The sequence below is a fragment of the Panthera leo genome, chromosome B3, assembly GCF_018350215.1.
Source record: "Panthera leo isolate Ple1 chromosome B3, P.leo_Ple1_pat1.1, whole genome shotgun sequence".
NCBI classification, from domain to species: domain Eukaryota; kingdom Metazoa; phylum Chordata; class Mammalia; order Carnivora; family Felidae; genus Panthera; species Panthera leo.
The window spans coordinates 117,830,471-117,846,018 of NC_056684.1; the positions used below are offsets into that span (position 1 = coordinate 117,830,471).

Sequence of the window (15,548 nt, forward strand, 5' to 3'; positions counted from 1 at the left end):
TCATTTAGGAAGCTTTGGGCAGCCGAGATCAGATCTTTGTTGCTTTAAACAAAGAAGAGTTATGTTCTCTCTTGTGTTAACTTAGAGTTGAGTCCTAAGGTGTAGGCATTTGTGGGGTTGGGGAATTTTATGGTTCGTTGATATCATCAAGGGCCCAGGTTCTTTCCTTCTTCCGGTTCCGTCATCTTTAGATACAATCTTGGTCCTCAGTCTACTGCTTCTCATGGTCAGAAGATGGCAACTGCAGTTCCAGGCATTTTATCCAGATAAGACATCATCCAGGGTTGGAAAGGGGCTGTGTTTCTTCCTTGAGTCTCAAAAGAGTGAGAAAAACTTCCCCCCAAATTCAGAGCAGACTTGGCCTCAACACACATTGGCTAGTACCAGCCTCAGCTTTAGAACTGTCATTGGGAAGAGTCATGTGCAGGATAGGTGGAAACCCAAACAAATCCGGACTCTGCCTTCAGGAAACAAGGAGAGAAATGACTATCGGGTAGGCAACCTCCAGGTACTTTTACAGCTTGTGATTTGTGGTTTAGGAGCCAGCTAACCTAGTTGCAGTGACAGTCGGGTAGTTACTGTTTCCGTGTAGTTTTCTTAAAGGGATTAACATTTTTTTCTAAGTATTACAGAGCTGTAATGTCCACTTTCTCTTGAAGGCACAGAAGGTGAGTCCCAAGACCCTGTGACAGAGAGCGATGATGGTGGCTTCAGTGAAGAGTGGGAAGCCCAGAGGGACAACCGCCTAGGGCCTCATCACTCCACGACTGAGTCACGAGCTGCTGTGCAGGAGCTTTCCAGCAGCATCCTAGCCAGTGAGGACCCAGAAGAAAGTATGTGTGTTACTCTATGTTGAAAAGTCATGAGTTCCTTTAGGTGCTACATTACCAAACTCCTCAAAAATAAAATGGATCAAGAGTGGTACAGTCTAATTCTGAATAACAGAGTATAGCATTTAGTGGGAAATATTAATAGTTGTTGCTTTTCTCATAGTTACATTTGTTAATGGGCCAAATTCTGCCCCTCAGATTTTTGGAAATGGCCTTTTACAGCCTGAACTTTGGCATTTGTTTTAAAAGATAAAAGATTTTTTGGAAATTATTATTCCAGTAAGACTCATGACTACAATATTTATGTACAAAAATTTCATTAGTATATTTCCTCTTTGCTGTGTAGAGACCTGTGAGTTTGAATGTTTCAACCTTTTACATCGTTATTCCCTTTGCTGGCAAGCACTGTAAAGGATTTTGGTTATTGGGAGAAATGCAAGCATTTGTTCAGTGTCTAAGATATGTTGTCACTTAGACTTAGGTTAGCAGTTGGGGTTTCTTGGGAACATTATCAGCCAGTAGACCCCCACCCCCCCCAGCCCCTTGGTTAGGGCTCAGTCGTCTCTTCAGTTAGTCTTAGAGATGTGATTTATTAAGAGATTAGCACATTTTCCAACTAAATTATTCTCTGTGGGTTTTTTTCCCCAGAAAAGTGAAACTCTTGATTGATTACAACATTACAGTGAAAATATTAAGTACTCTTAAAGAAACAAACACCTAAATTTCTTAGCTTCTTTACTCACTAATCACTAATTGTTATGATCTTGACATTATCCTTGAGCTTCAGCAGAACACTTCTTACATACAGCCAGCTCAGGTTTAGTCTTTTAACTGGGTCAGAACTTGGCACATACTTAACTTTGGTGCTTGGCTGAGTTTTCCAGATGTTAGAGTCAGCTACAGTCTGTGACTTTCACACTCCAGGGAAACTAGACACAGTTGCCTCGTCTTACAGCCAGGCTTAAGCTTGCCTTTGCTGATATATTCTCTGCCTGCAAAGTTACCACCATAATGAGGTTGCATCTTCTTTTCTCTTTTCTCAAAGGTGCCTACAGCCAAAAGAAAGAAGTAATACAGCTGTTGAGTATATAGCAGTCTTTCATGACTGACCTTGCAACTTGAGTGCTCTCTCCTGATCATCTCTCATGTTCTCTTTGTCTCTACTTTTTTTTTTTTTTTTTTTTTTTTTTTTTTTTTTTTTTTTTAAGGAAAACCCAAGTATTGCCCCTCCTAACTTCAGAATATTTTCTTTATCTGGGACCACTATAAACTAATAATTGACATTCTTTCATCATCTTAGCATCCAGTAACGTAACCATCTCTGCACAACCTTTTAAAATCAGCCTTTAATAGAAAACTGAAGAGTTTTGTTTTTTTTTTTAATTTTTTTTTCAACGTTTTTTATTTATTTTTTTGGGACAGAGAGAGACAGAGCATGAACGGGGGAGGGGCAGAGAGAGAGGGAGACACAGAATCGGAAACAGGCTCCAGGCTCCGAGCCATCAGCCCAGAGCCTGACGCGGGGCTCGAACTCACAGACCGCGAGATCGTGACCTGGCTGAAGTCGGACGCTTAACCGACTGCGCCACCCAGGCGCCCCAAGAGTTTTTTAATTAGAAATGTAAAATATTAAAAAAAAAATTTTTTTAGACATTTATTTTTGAGAAACGGAGAGAGACAGCATGGGTGGGGGAGGGGCAGAGAGAGAGAGAGGGAGACACAGAATCTGAAGCAGGCTCCAGGCACCCCTAAAATATATTTATCCCATGTGAAGGCAGTTGGTCTTCCTTTTAGTGAATTTCAGAATATACTTCCCTCAAACATCATGCCAGTAGCAGGCTCATCCTAAGTGTACTACTAATCAGTAGACTTAAAATTTATCAACGTAGTAAAATTAGCCTGTTGTTTTCAGGAGTGGAAATTTGACTCTACAGATTCTTTTCTGTAACCTCAGGGGAAGTGAGGGAGAGGAATTTTACTATTCAAGTAGAAGAAGAGCTTTTAGTAGTAAAAAGGTAAAATAATACATTATAGGCAGGTTGGTTTTTTTTTTTAAAGACTTTATTTTTAAGTAATCTCTGTACCTGACATGGGGCTCGAACTCACAAGCCCAAGATCAGGCGTTGCATGCTCTACCAACTGAGCCAGCCAGACACCCCACGGTTAATTTTAAAACAGTCTCATTACTTCCAAAAGAAATCCCACAATCCTTAGCTGTCCAGCTCTCCAGTCCCTCCCATCCCCCCCACTTAAAGTACACAATGCAGTGATTTTTACTGTATTCACAGAGCTGTGCAACCATCACGACAAGTGAATTTTAGAACATTTTCATCATCTCAGAAAGCAAGTCTATACTCATTAGCTCCCATGTCCCCCCTACACCAACAAATATACTATCTTAGATTTGCCCATCCTGGACATTTCATATAAATGGAATCCTACACTATATTATCCTTTGTACTAGTTTCTTTCACTTAGGCCAATGTTTTCAAAGTTCATCTGTGTTGTAGTATGTGTCAGTACTTCATTTATTTTTGTAGCCAAATGATATTACATTTTATGTATATACCACATTTATTATCCATTCATCAGATAATAGACATCTGAGTTGTTTCCATTTGGGGCTGTTATGCATAATGTTGCTATGAACATTCATGTACCAGTTCTTGTGTGGACATGTTTTTATTTCTCTTGGGTATATACCCAGGAGTAGAATTGCTGGGTCCTGTGGTAACTCTGTATTTTACCTTTTGAGAAACTGCCAGACTGTTTTCCAAAGCAGCCATACTATTTTACATTCCCACCAGCAGTGTGTGAATGCCCCAATTTTTCCACATCCTCACCAACACTTATTATCTTTTTGATTATAATCTAGAGTAGGTATAAAGTGGTGTCTCATTATGGTTTTCAGTTGCATTTCCCTAATGGCTAATGATATTGAGTAATTTTTTGTGTGCTTATTGGCCATTTTTATCTTTTCTTTGGAGAACTATATTCAGGTTCTTTGACCATTTTTATTTGCCTCTTTAATTATTGAGTTGTAATGATTCTTTGAATATTCTAAATACATATTTGTTTTCAGATAACTGCAAAATTTTTTCCCTGCATTATTTTAAAAATCTCATTTCTGTAACATTTTTTTTCTGAAGAACTTACTTTTAGTTTCTTATAGCATTTAACATTTGAAATTGAAATCTAAGTCTTTCTAAGGCTATTATATATTTTAGCCTTTATATGTGCCAAGAACGTTTCCTGTATTATTTTTTAACTCATTTTTTTAAATGTTTATTTATTTTTGAGAGAGAGAGAGAACGTGAGCAGGAGAGGGGCAGAGAGACAGAGAGAGAGGGAGGGAAATGGGGACATGGACACAGAATCCAAAGCAGGCTCCAGGCTCTGAACTGTCAGCACAGAGCCCAGTACGGGGCTTGAACTCACGAACCATGAGATCATGACCTGAGCCTAAGTCAGATGCTTAACCAACTGAGCCACCTAGGCATCCCCACCCTGGCCTTTTTTTTTCTTTTGTTTATTTATGTTTGAGAGAGGGAGACAGAGCACAAGCAGGGGAGAAACAGAGAGCGAGGTAGACACAGAATCCGAAGCAGGCCCCAGGTTCTGAGCTGTCAGCACAGAGCCTGACACGGGGCTCGAAACCACAAACTGTCAGATTGTGACCTGAGCTGAAGTCAGACACTTAACTGACTGAGTCACCCAGGTGCCCCTAATTTTTAATTCTTGATAACAGCCCTATGTAATAGCTCATAATCCCCATCTTAGAGCTGAGGAATTTGAGGATTAAAAGAAGTTAATCAACTTGCTCTGGATCATACAAGTACTTAAATAGTAGCACTGGCCTCTTCTGTACATGTGAAACTGGTGTGTATATTCATCGGTCTGGGAAGGTTAGCAAGTTAAAGGGTAGCTGACCCAGTAATTCATAGCATTGGATTTCATGGGTCATATGTTTATCTTTTCCACTAAGGAAGACTTCACTCTGGCTCCCACAACTCAAGAACACTGGTTTCTCTGTAATATCTTATTAACCAGCCCTCTGCTTATTTCTCACCCACATGTGGAACACACTATACTTCTCAGGGCCCTCTGCCTCTCTTCCCTGGAAGTGGTTTCTCTAACCCAGGCAACATGAACGTTAAAACCAGGGTCAAACTTCAGTTGGGAATAGTTACTTAACAGAAAAATGAAAGCCACTTTTAAAGCTTTATGGATGAATAATGGATCCCAAGTTAAAACATATCTTTTGAATCCATGTTTTAGCCTTTACTTTTTTTTTTAACGTTTTATTTACTTTTGAGAGACAGAGCATGAATGGGAGAGGGGCAGAGACAGAGGGAGACACAGAATCTGAAACAGGCTCCAGGCTCTGAGCTGTCAGCACAGAGCCCGACGTGGGGCTTGAACCATTGAACCATGAGATCATCACCTGAGCCAAAGTCAGATGCTTAACCGACTGAGGCACTCAGGTGTCCCTAGCCTTTACTTAAGTGTATATTTTTTTGAAAAGAATTTGAAGGGAAAAAATGTTGGATAACAGAAAACCTATAGCCTTTGCATTTCTTATAAGTTTTAGGATCAGCTTGTCAATGTCTACAAGCTACATTTCAAAAAAATGGGAATGTAAAGAATTTTGAATACCCAAAACAATTTTGAAAGAGAAGGACAAATTGTTGGATTTATACTATGTGATTTCAGAACTTACTCTAACACCATAGTAATTTGGTACCTGGGTGGTTCAGTCGGGTAAGTGTTCAACTTCAGCTCAGGTCATGGTCTCATGGTTCATGAGTTCAAGTCCGCATCTGGCTCTCTGCTGACAGCACAGAGCCTGCTTCGAATCCTCTGTCCCCCTCTCTCTGCCTCTTGTCTGCTCATGATCACTCTCTCTCCTTCAAAAATAAATAAACATTTAAAAAAATTAAATAAAGCCATAGTAATCAGTTCAGGCACAAGGAGAGGCATATAAATCAGTGGAACAGAATTGCTAGTCTAGATGTAAATACTTACATTTATGGTCAATAATTTTTTTTACAAAGATGCTAAAATAATTCAACAGGAAAAGGGTATGTAATCTTTTCAACCAGTGGTGCTGGGACAATTAGATATCCACATGCAAAAGAATGAGTGGAAACTCCTGCCTCACCCTATCCATCCATCATGCCCACAATCAAAAATGAACTCAAAATGGATCATAAACTGAAATGTAAGTGGTTATAAATAAATTTCTAGAAGAAAACGAAAGAGAAAAACTTATGACCTTGGGTTGGGCAGAGTTCTTCAATACAACACTGATACATAGAAGAAAAAATTGATAGATTGGACTTCACCAAAATTAAAAACTTGCATTCAAAAGATACCATTAAGAGGAGAAATATTTGTACACCTAATTTCATAGCATTATCCACAATAGCCATGAAGTGGAAGCAATCCAAGTGTCCACTGATGGATGAGTGTATAAATGTGTATACACACAGTGGAATATTATTCAGCCTTAAAAAGGAAGGACATTCTAACATGCTGTATAACATGGATGAACTTGAGGACATTATGCTAAGTGAAGTAAGCCAGTCACAAAAAGACAAATACTGTATGATATGAAGTACCTAGAGTAGTCAAACTTAGAGACAGAAAATAGAATGATGGTTGCCAGAGGATGGAGGGAGAAAAGAAGGAGGAGTTTGTGTTTAATGCATACAGAGTTTTAGTTTTGCAAGATGAAAAGAGTTCTGTGAATGGATGATGAGGATGGTAGTACAACAGTGTGAGTTTACTTAATGCCATTGGGTTGTATATTTTACTATTAAAAAAAATTTTTTTTAAGATACCATTAAGAAAAGGAAAAGAGGGGTGCCTGGGTGGCATCAGTCGGTTAAGCATCCAGCCCTTGATTTCGGCTCAAGTTATCATCTCACAGTTCCTAGGATCCAGCCCTACATCAGGCTCTGTGCTGATAGTGTGGAGCCTGCTTGGCATTCTCTCTCTCCTCCTCTCAAATAAATAAACATAAAAAGAAAAAGAAAAGAAGACACAGACTGTGAGAAAAGCTATACAAACCACATTTCAAGTCTGTTCAAGACTTGTGTTAAGGATATATATATAAAGAATGCTTACAACTCAATAATAGGAGATTACCCATTTAAAAAATAGGGACATGCTTTGGATAAACATTTCAGCAAAGGAGAAATATAAGAGGTAGTAAACACATGAAACTCTGCTCAACACCATTATTCAGAATGGCTATAATCAAAAAGGCTACCAATATCAAGCGTTGGTGAAGGAAGTAAAGAAACTGGAACCCTGAGGTCTTGCTGGTGGCAATGTAAACTGGTACAGCCAGTATGGAAAACAATTTGGCAGTTTCTTAAAAAACTAAAGATAAACTTCCCATATAACCCAGCAATCCCATTTGTAGGAATCTACCCCATGGAAATGAAAACAATGTCCACACAAAGATGTGTACGCCTGGTCACAGCATGATGTTCATAGCACCATTATTCGTAATAGCCCCAAAATGAAAACGTTCCATTGTCCATCAACTAGTGTATTCACACAGTGGAAAACTGACCAGTAAAAAGAAAGTGCAGACAAGTGCAACTTCATGGATAAACCTCGAAAATACATTACGTGAAAGAAGCCAGTCACAAAGACTACATAGTGTTACGTGTCCATTTTATGAAGTGTCTAGAAAAGCCAAATTTATAGAGAGAGAAGACATCAGTGTTGCTTAAGGCCCAGGGTGATGGAAATGTGGATTGTGGTGATGGTTGGACAACTCTACATCTTTTACAGTAATTGAACAACGGGTGAATTTTATGAAGTAAATTATAGGGGTTCTTGTGAAGATTTGTTAGAACAAGTGCCAGGTGTAAACCAGGCAGTCAATAGATGACTGCTGTTATTTATTGTTCCTTGTTATATGTAACAACAGCATCTCAATGTTAAAGACCCCAGAGCCAGTCATACAGAATCTGAAACTCATATTGGAGGAAAACAAAAAAGAAAGAAAACCTAGCTAAAGCCAAAATTTATATGTCCTTTACTGCTTTCTCATTCAATACAGGATGGAATGTGGCAGTGACACTTTTGAATTGATGGCAAAAAGTAACATTTATATTCATAATCTTTCCTTTTTAGGGGGAGTAAAACTTGGATTAGGAGACTTCATTTTCTACAGTGTTCTGGTTGGTAAAGCTTCTGCAACAGCCAGTGGAGACTGGAACACAACCATAGCCTGTTTTGTAGCCATATTAATTGTAAGTATACACTAATAAAAACATGTCTGAAATCCTCATCTCAGAACTCTGATTATGCTGTCCCTTTAAGGTAGTCTGTTTTATTTTTTGTTTTTTAAAGTTTATTTATTTTGAGAGACACAGAGACAGCACAAGTGGGAGAGGGGCAGAGAGAGAGGGAGAGAGAGAATCCCAAAAAGGCTCCGCGCTGCCAGCACAGAGCCCGATGCGGGGCTCAAAACCACGAGACCATGAGATCATGACCTGAGCTGAAACCAAGAGTAGGACACTTAATGGACTGAGCCACCCAAGTGGCCCTAAGGCAATCTGTTTTCACCCTAGCTGGGCTGAGTGTGCCATTCACCTGGAGAGCTTTTTAAAAACAAATTAACTGAACCTCACCTAAATAGTTTGCCACCTGGCCACCCATTAAAATTACCCATTAAAATTGTGCATCCCTGCCCTGAGATACTTAATGTTTTAATTGTGTGGGTTTTTTTAATTCCCCGGAAAGTTCTGATAAGCACCTCTGATTGGGAACAGCTGCTTCAAGCCTGGCAGCGTAGACATGTAGGAAAATAGCTGTGTTAGATCAGTCTTAAAGGGGTACTCATCCTCACTTTGTTCCTGAGTCTGGTGGTGGTTTTGCCTTTAATGCCACAACCTGCAGCAGGCAGTATTCCGGGGGCAGCAAGTCTGAGGCGAGAAAAGCTAACACAATGCACCATGCCACATAGGTCTTGCTTGTAGCACCACAACATGAACCCCGGCGCTTTCAAAACTATAAGTAACTCTTAAGGTATTTCTTACTGGTTTTTTTGCTAAAGATGTGATGTCTGATATGTGTCCATGAAGTTAGATGAGAGGTGAGTTGAGAGCCATTACTTACGAGTTTATTTTATGCTGACCTCTGTGGTGTATCATGATCATAAAACCAGTTAGAATTTTCATGTGTTTTATTTTTCTTTATTTTTATTTACTTTTCTGGATGTGTTGTATCTTTTAAGATGAAAATGACTTATTTTGGATAAACTTGAAATGCTCAGTTTTCAGACATTGTCTTAGTAGTTAGGGTAAAAAAACGGACAATATCATATGGCTGCTCTGTGTTTACAAGAAAGCAACACAGGTGTTCTCCTGCTTTCTGAAGGTGCATATTACACCACTTTGCTGTTTTCGATAACAGAAAGAAATCCAAGGAAGATTTTTGCTTTTACAAAAAAGGCTGTTATCATACTAATGAAGGTCTTTCATTAAAAAAAGTGGCATAATTGGAACTTTCAGGAAGTGGGGATATCCTTCGCTTTATGCTGTTTCGGCTTACAAAAGTCTTCATAGGAACGCTCTACTTTCAGATAGAGAAACTTGTATATGCTTCATGAACTTGTATTGGTTTATTCTGTGAGCATCTCTTTGCCCCCGTACAACATAAAGGATGCTTCTCGCCTCCAGGACTTTAGTCAGCCAAACTAAACTCACAGTAGCCAACTCAATATTTTAAGTAGAAATTTCAGTATTATTTAATTTTTAAAAAATAGTTTTATTTTTAGATTCTATTCCTTACCTAGAATTAAGTGTGTGCATAATGAACTCTGTATTGTAAAGGAAAATAAATGTTTCCAAACGTAACAAAAAAAAATTGCCCTAAAATTTAAGCTCAGTGAATTAAATACTTGTGATTGGGTTGTTTTTGCATGAAATACTTTCCTAATTTTGCCTGAGTTTGTGTCTCTCCCCTCTTGTCCACAGGGTCTGTGCCTTACATTATTACTCCTCGCCATTTTCAAGAAAGCTCTGCCAGCTCTTCCAATCTCTATCACCTTTGGGCTTGTTTTCTACTTTGCCACAGATTATCTTGTACAGCCCTTTATGGACCAGTTAGCATTCCATCAATTTTATATATAGTATATTTGCAATTAGAATCCCATGGATTTTTCTCCTTTGACTATAATTAAACCTGGGGAGGACAAAGATGATTTTACTGTGTCCACATCTAACAAAGGCAAGATTCCCAGCTGGACTTTTGCAGCTTCCTTCCAAGTCTTCCTGACCACCTGTACCATTGGGCACTGGAAGAAGATGTCTACAGAAAATGGTTTTGAACACGCGTCATCGTGACGGACTGAGTCCCTCGGTGCAAAAACTACCAGATTTGAGGGACAAGGATGAGGAGGAGGGACGGACCAAGAAGTTGCTGTGCTCCCACCAGCAATTTGACCCTTGGTCACAGGTGGATTTTACCAACACTGCAGACTCTCAGGACTACCATTACCGAGAAGTTAAATGACACGGTTTAAACCAAACAGGACTCTTCATCTTAAACTACATGTTGAAGATCAACCTAATAAACCTGTATTGAACTCTGAACCTTTTCAGGAGGTATTGTAAGGAGAGCAGGCACCAGCAGCAACACGAAAAGGTTTTTGAAAAGGGGCTCTAACTTTCACTTTAAAACCTTTCTGCTGCAGACTTATCATTTTTAAATAAGATTTTTTTTTTCACCTTGAGTCAAGTCAGATATGTAGGTTGATTTTGAAAATTTTTGTTTTCAAGCACTGAAACTCATCTATGGTTGCATTTCTTCCCATGGCCAGTCTGAACTTACTTTATCCTAAAAGTCTTAACCTCAGGTTCCAAATTCAGTAATTTCTGGAAAGAATGGAACTATATCTAAACGGTTTCCTGTCAGCCTTAGGTGAATTCTGGGTTTTCCACCAAATTCTTTATTTTTAGACATACTTGTAGGTTTACTTGCCCTGGATGCTTCCATTGTTCCCATCTCTCCCTGACTCCCCATAAGCATTCTCTTCTACAGCAAATGAGACAGCTCTGTTGTGGTAGCAGATGATCCAGTTATTCTAGGATTTTACTCTTTGTGTGGTGCAAAGAATGTGTTAATGAATCAGTGCTGTCAGCCTCACTGTCATAATTTCTTCAGTAGCAAATACAATGTGTGCCCAAAGACAGTAGAATTAAAGAAGAGTAAAATGGCTGGTGAAGCACTTCCTGTCCTGTTTTTTCTTTTTTTTACTACAACCCATTCATTGTCTCTGACACTAGGTCAGAATTTAAACCAATAGCCCAAAGCTGGTGGATTATAAAGTCAGTTGTATCAGTACAAAGCAAGAATTTGGAGAAAGCCATGATTTTACTCGGTGAGCCACGGGAGAACCAAGGGTCAGGAGGCGAACCAGATGCGGAGAAGAGAAAAGATGGGACCACTAACAGCCAATGGGACAAAATGAGTTAATGTCCCGTGGGCAGATCTTAAGGAGGAGAACCAAGTTATTCCTCAAGAACCTCACATTGGGTGTTTTGTGCTTTCCCTTCTGCCTTACCTTTCATTTCAGTGTACCTTTGTACCTTTGAAGTGGGCAGTGGAGTTGAGGTCCTGCGCAGTTCAGCTGGACAGTGCACATAAACGGAGCCATCAGCCTGTGGGCACATGACACCTTTAAATGGAGCTTTGCTGGGCATAGCCCTTCTTTTACCACTGACCACCTTTAGCCACAGTGATCAGATTATAAGCGTTTGTGAGACATTTAGTCTCCCCCTGTGGCTGAAGAAAGGCCAGCTTTTCTTCCTGTTTCTGCTTTCTCTCCAGCCTATCATATGATCTAGTTTGCAGTTCCTTTTGGAGGTTGTTTTTTTTTTTTTTTTTTTTAATGTTTTATTTTATTTTTTTGAGAGACATAGAGCGCCAGCTGGGGAGGGGCAGAGAGAGAGAGAGACACACACACACACACACACACACACACGGAATCCGAAGCAGGCTCCAGGCTCTGAGCTGTCAGCACAGAGCCCGATGCAGGGCTCGAACCCATGAACGCGAGATCATGACCTGAGCTGAAGTTGGATGCTCAACCAACTGAGCCACCCAGGTACCCCGTCCTTGGAGTTTAGAATAGTTGTTTTCTGTCACAGCATATTTTTTTATAAGAAACTAAATTTAGCAGTAGTGTGCTGTTGGAGTATAACTGGAGTATAAGTAAAAACTGGCTCATATTAGGTAGTTGAGAAATGCAGGAAAAACAAGTCAATGCACAGAAAGAGTGGGGTTTAAAATAGGTTCTCGCATCTCTTTGCTTAGCCCCTTTTTTCCAGGATTCTTTTTCCTCATATATAGCAATGTGGGTATTAACTTCTAGAAAGACACATGATTGAACCACTACAGCAAAGCCACCTGAATATGTTCATGATTTGAGGCAGTCTTGAGGGAGCCCTGATCCAGACTAGTTATTAGTGCGAAGGTCCCAAAAGTACCATATCTTTCACAAAAGGTTTTATCCCAGAAGAGGGTATGTGGGGTGTGTGTGTGTGTGTGTGTGTGTGTGTGTGTGTGTGTGTGTGATTTAATCCATCCTTTGTATCACTGTCCTATGTAGAAAGATGGCAATAAATCTCGCTTTCTGCAGGACGGACCACAGCTCAGCATAGAACTCTTTTCTTTAAATCGCCAATCTCAGATACAGAACTTTGAACTTTCTTGTTAGGGTTAATTCAGTTGTTTTTGAAATGTCAAAATGCTAGTCTTCCACCATGAAAACTAGATTATCACCAGGGAAAACAGTAGCAAGTCCACTGAGGATGTGCCCTCACACAGAGCAGGATCAGCCCAGGCAACCTGCTTAATGAAGAGGAGGAAGAAGAGTGACCACTAATGTCTGGGTCTGACTGGCCTACGGAATCAAGAGTGTGTACATACAGAAGGTTGCTACAAACTAGCCTGTGGGCATACCAACCATATTTGGAAGATTACGGACCTTTTTTCAAAGAGGAAGAGCGTGCTTTCCTGTTCTTGATTCTCACGAGGTTAGTGTATGGTCGGTCCTAGGATCACCGCTCTCACTGTAAATGATTAAATTTCTTGATTAGAAAAAAAAGCTTTCTAAGCAACTTGAAAGAATATCAGAAGTGAATGATTTATTGATTTTGCTACAGAAGCATGGGCTTTTCACTTTTGAGTTCTTGAATCCTCACTTTTTAAAGTGTCTCCTGTTTTTAAAAACCCTTCTTCCATAACCAGTGTCCATACAGTAAGTTTAGTACTTGGCCTTTACTTGGCCTCAGAAAACTATATAGTCATCCTGGTCATAATTTGTAGAATATGAGACAAAGGTTAAGCTCCCACATAAGATCCTCCAGGGTCAGCATCTCGAGGAAGCCTGACCTCCAGGGCCTGGCCTTGCGCATTTGCCCCATTCATGATCTAGCCCTAGAAGAGAAAGAGCTCAGAGGCCACTATGAAAACATTTATTCAGTGTCTTCCATGTTCCTGGCATGGTGCTCGAGTCTAAAGATGTGAAGATGAGTAAGACCTATCCTCAGAATACATCTATAGTTTCCTGTTTCCTGATAGACGCCATCTTGAACTTCTCTAAAATATTGGGTACTTGTCAGTAACCCCTTCTTATGGTTACCATCACTGAGGGCTTATAAAATTGATGTTATAAAAGTGATCTTGATTCTTCCAGAAACCAACCCTTTCAATGAAGTCCTCCTTTTCCTCTATCTGCTTTTGGATAGTCTATAACGGCCTGACCCGCCATTCTCCTCACCTCCGGGGGTGTCCACAAAGCTGACTCTGCAAAGGGAACTTGAAAACTGGACATTTGGTCTTGCCCTGGGATGAAACAGTATCATCATCATGAGTTTGAGACCAGAAGTGATCCTTAACGATTTTCTTCTTTAAATGCCCCCAAACACAGGAGATTAAAGACAATGGTTTCAACTCTTCACAGGCTTCAGTGAAATTGCTGAGCAGTGTACTAACAAAGGTGTCGTCATGCTCACCTCCTGAATCCTCTGGATGGCATCATCTGAACCATCCTCTCCTCTGGCAGGAAACACCTCAGATGCGTGCATTAAAAATCAGCCTGGTGCTGAAACGAACCCTTTCTTTGAATGTTTACCAGGGCCTTGGATGCCTGCAACAGTGCCCTCAGGAAGTAGCTGGGTCCACCCTGGGCCCTGGAACGTGGTGTTAGCACTTGAGCCTGGTGTGCGTAGCAGGAAAGATTTCCCAGGAAGCAGTTTTCCTTTGAAAATAAATAATTGTTGCAAAAGGGCAGCTTCGAAATCAATCAGCTGTAGAAAGTAGTACAGGATTGTTCACCGCGGGATTGGAGGTGCTGGCTGCAGGCTTCAGCGGGAACGTTGACATGTTTGTCGTCTGGCTTTTGCTTCTACAGGCACTGCTTTGTACATGATTCAGACAGACTGTGAATACGTCTTTTTTAAAATACCTTTCAGATTCTTGGTGAGATATAATTTTGATAGATTGCAGGTTTTCCTGTGTTTGTCAAATTAATAAAGACTGCATGAATCCGGCTGTGCTAATTTTCTTACGTGAAAGTAGCGTCATTTGTAACTGGGAACTGCTGAACCTTTATCAGGACACCGTTAAGAAACACAAATGCGTTGTTCCTGTTATCCACTCAAAATGGAAGGGTATGGACCATAGCAGGCCACAGCTCTGACGGATACAGTATTAAGTCCATGAAAAGCCTTGAAACAACTATTCTGAATACTTGGCTTCTGAAAACATTTTTTTCTAGAAAATATCGAACTCAAATTGATGTAAAAGCTGTCAAAACAGGAACTCCCGGGACGTGTGTGTTGTAGTGCGGTGCAGATATTTTATGTGCTGGAGGGTTATCTTTTTAAAATCATTATGGGAGTGCCTGGCTGGCGCAGTCAGTAGAGCATGCAACTCTCAGGGTCATGAGTTCAAGCCCCATGTTGGGTGTAGAGCTTACTTAAAAAAAATAAAATAAAAAATTATGTAGGTCACATCAATGGAAAAAAACATTATTTTTATTGATTGTCCTGTCACTTTCCTAAAACTCTCCAAAACCTTTTGTTTCTAAATAGTAAAAAAATGTTGGGAATGATTGATCAGAAATAAGATCATGGCAAGAAAACCAAATTTGGCCATTGTCCTCAGAAGGAGCATATGAGAGGTGCCTTCCTGGTTATATTGGCTAAGGGCATCAGGAAGCATGGAAGGTGTTCATTGTTCATTCCCTCCTTTGGGAATCGCATCATTTGCTTTTTTGAATCTTGTAGCAATGTCACGAAAGTTTGCCACAACTATCATGATTTGTCATCTGCTGGGAGAGGTTTCTGGTTTTTAGGGGTACTGACAACAGTGTTTTTAATGAGATGAAGAATGTCCTCTGGCAGAGTTGAGAAGCAAGAATAATGACGGGGTTCCTGTATCACTTGGTAAGTACCACAGTCTTCTGTAGCCCAACCATTCTCTCTGGGTACTTTTCTGTGTGCTCTGCATGTGTGTGTGGTGGTTGGGGGGGGGGGGCGGGTAGTACTTGCTTAGGATCTGGTTAGAAGTGAAATGGCAGCTTCCGTAAGTACAAGCAAGTACAATGTTGCCCCCTTATATTTGGGAGTCCAGAGCAATGGAAGGATCCACAAAAGACAGGGTTTAAGATGGGAATGTTTTCCAGAA

The 15,548-nt window shown here is 40.2% G+C and overlaps 1 protein-coding gene across 3 annotated transcripts in view; it reads left to right on the plus strand.

Annotated features, from left to right (window-relative positions):
- Window positions 1-11,083, plus strand: part of PSEN1 (presenilin 1) — a 72,797-nt gene extending 61,714 nt beyond the window's left edge. For all 3 annotated transcript variants that reach the window (XM_042943701.1, XM_042943703.1, XM_042943702.1), the window contains 3 exons: window positions 660-833; window positions 7,983-8,101; window positions 9,830-11,083. In XM_042943701.1, the coding sequence (XP_042799635.1) occupies window positions 660-833; window positions 7,983-8,101; window positions 9,830-9,985 (449 nt within the window). In that variant the 3' untranslated portion in view covers window positions 9,986-11,083. The remainder of the gene's footprint in view (window positions 1-659; window positions 834-7,982; window positions 8,102-9,829) is intronic.
- Window positions 11,084-15,548: the final 4,465 nt, after the last annotated feature.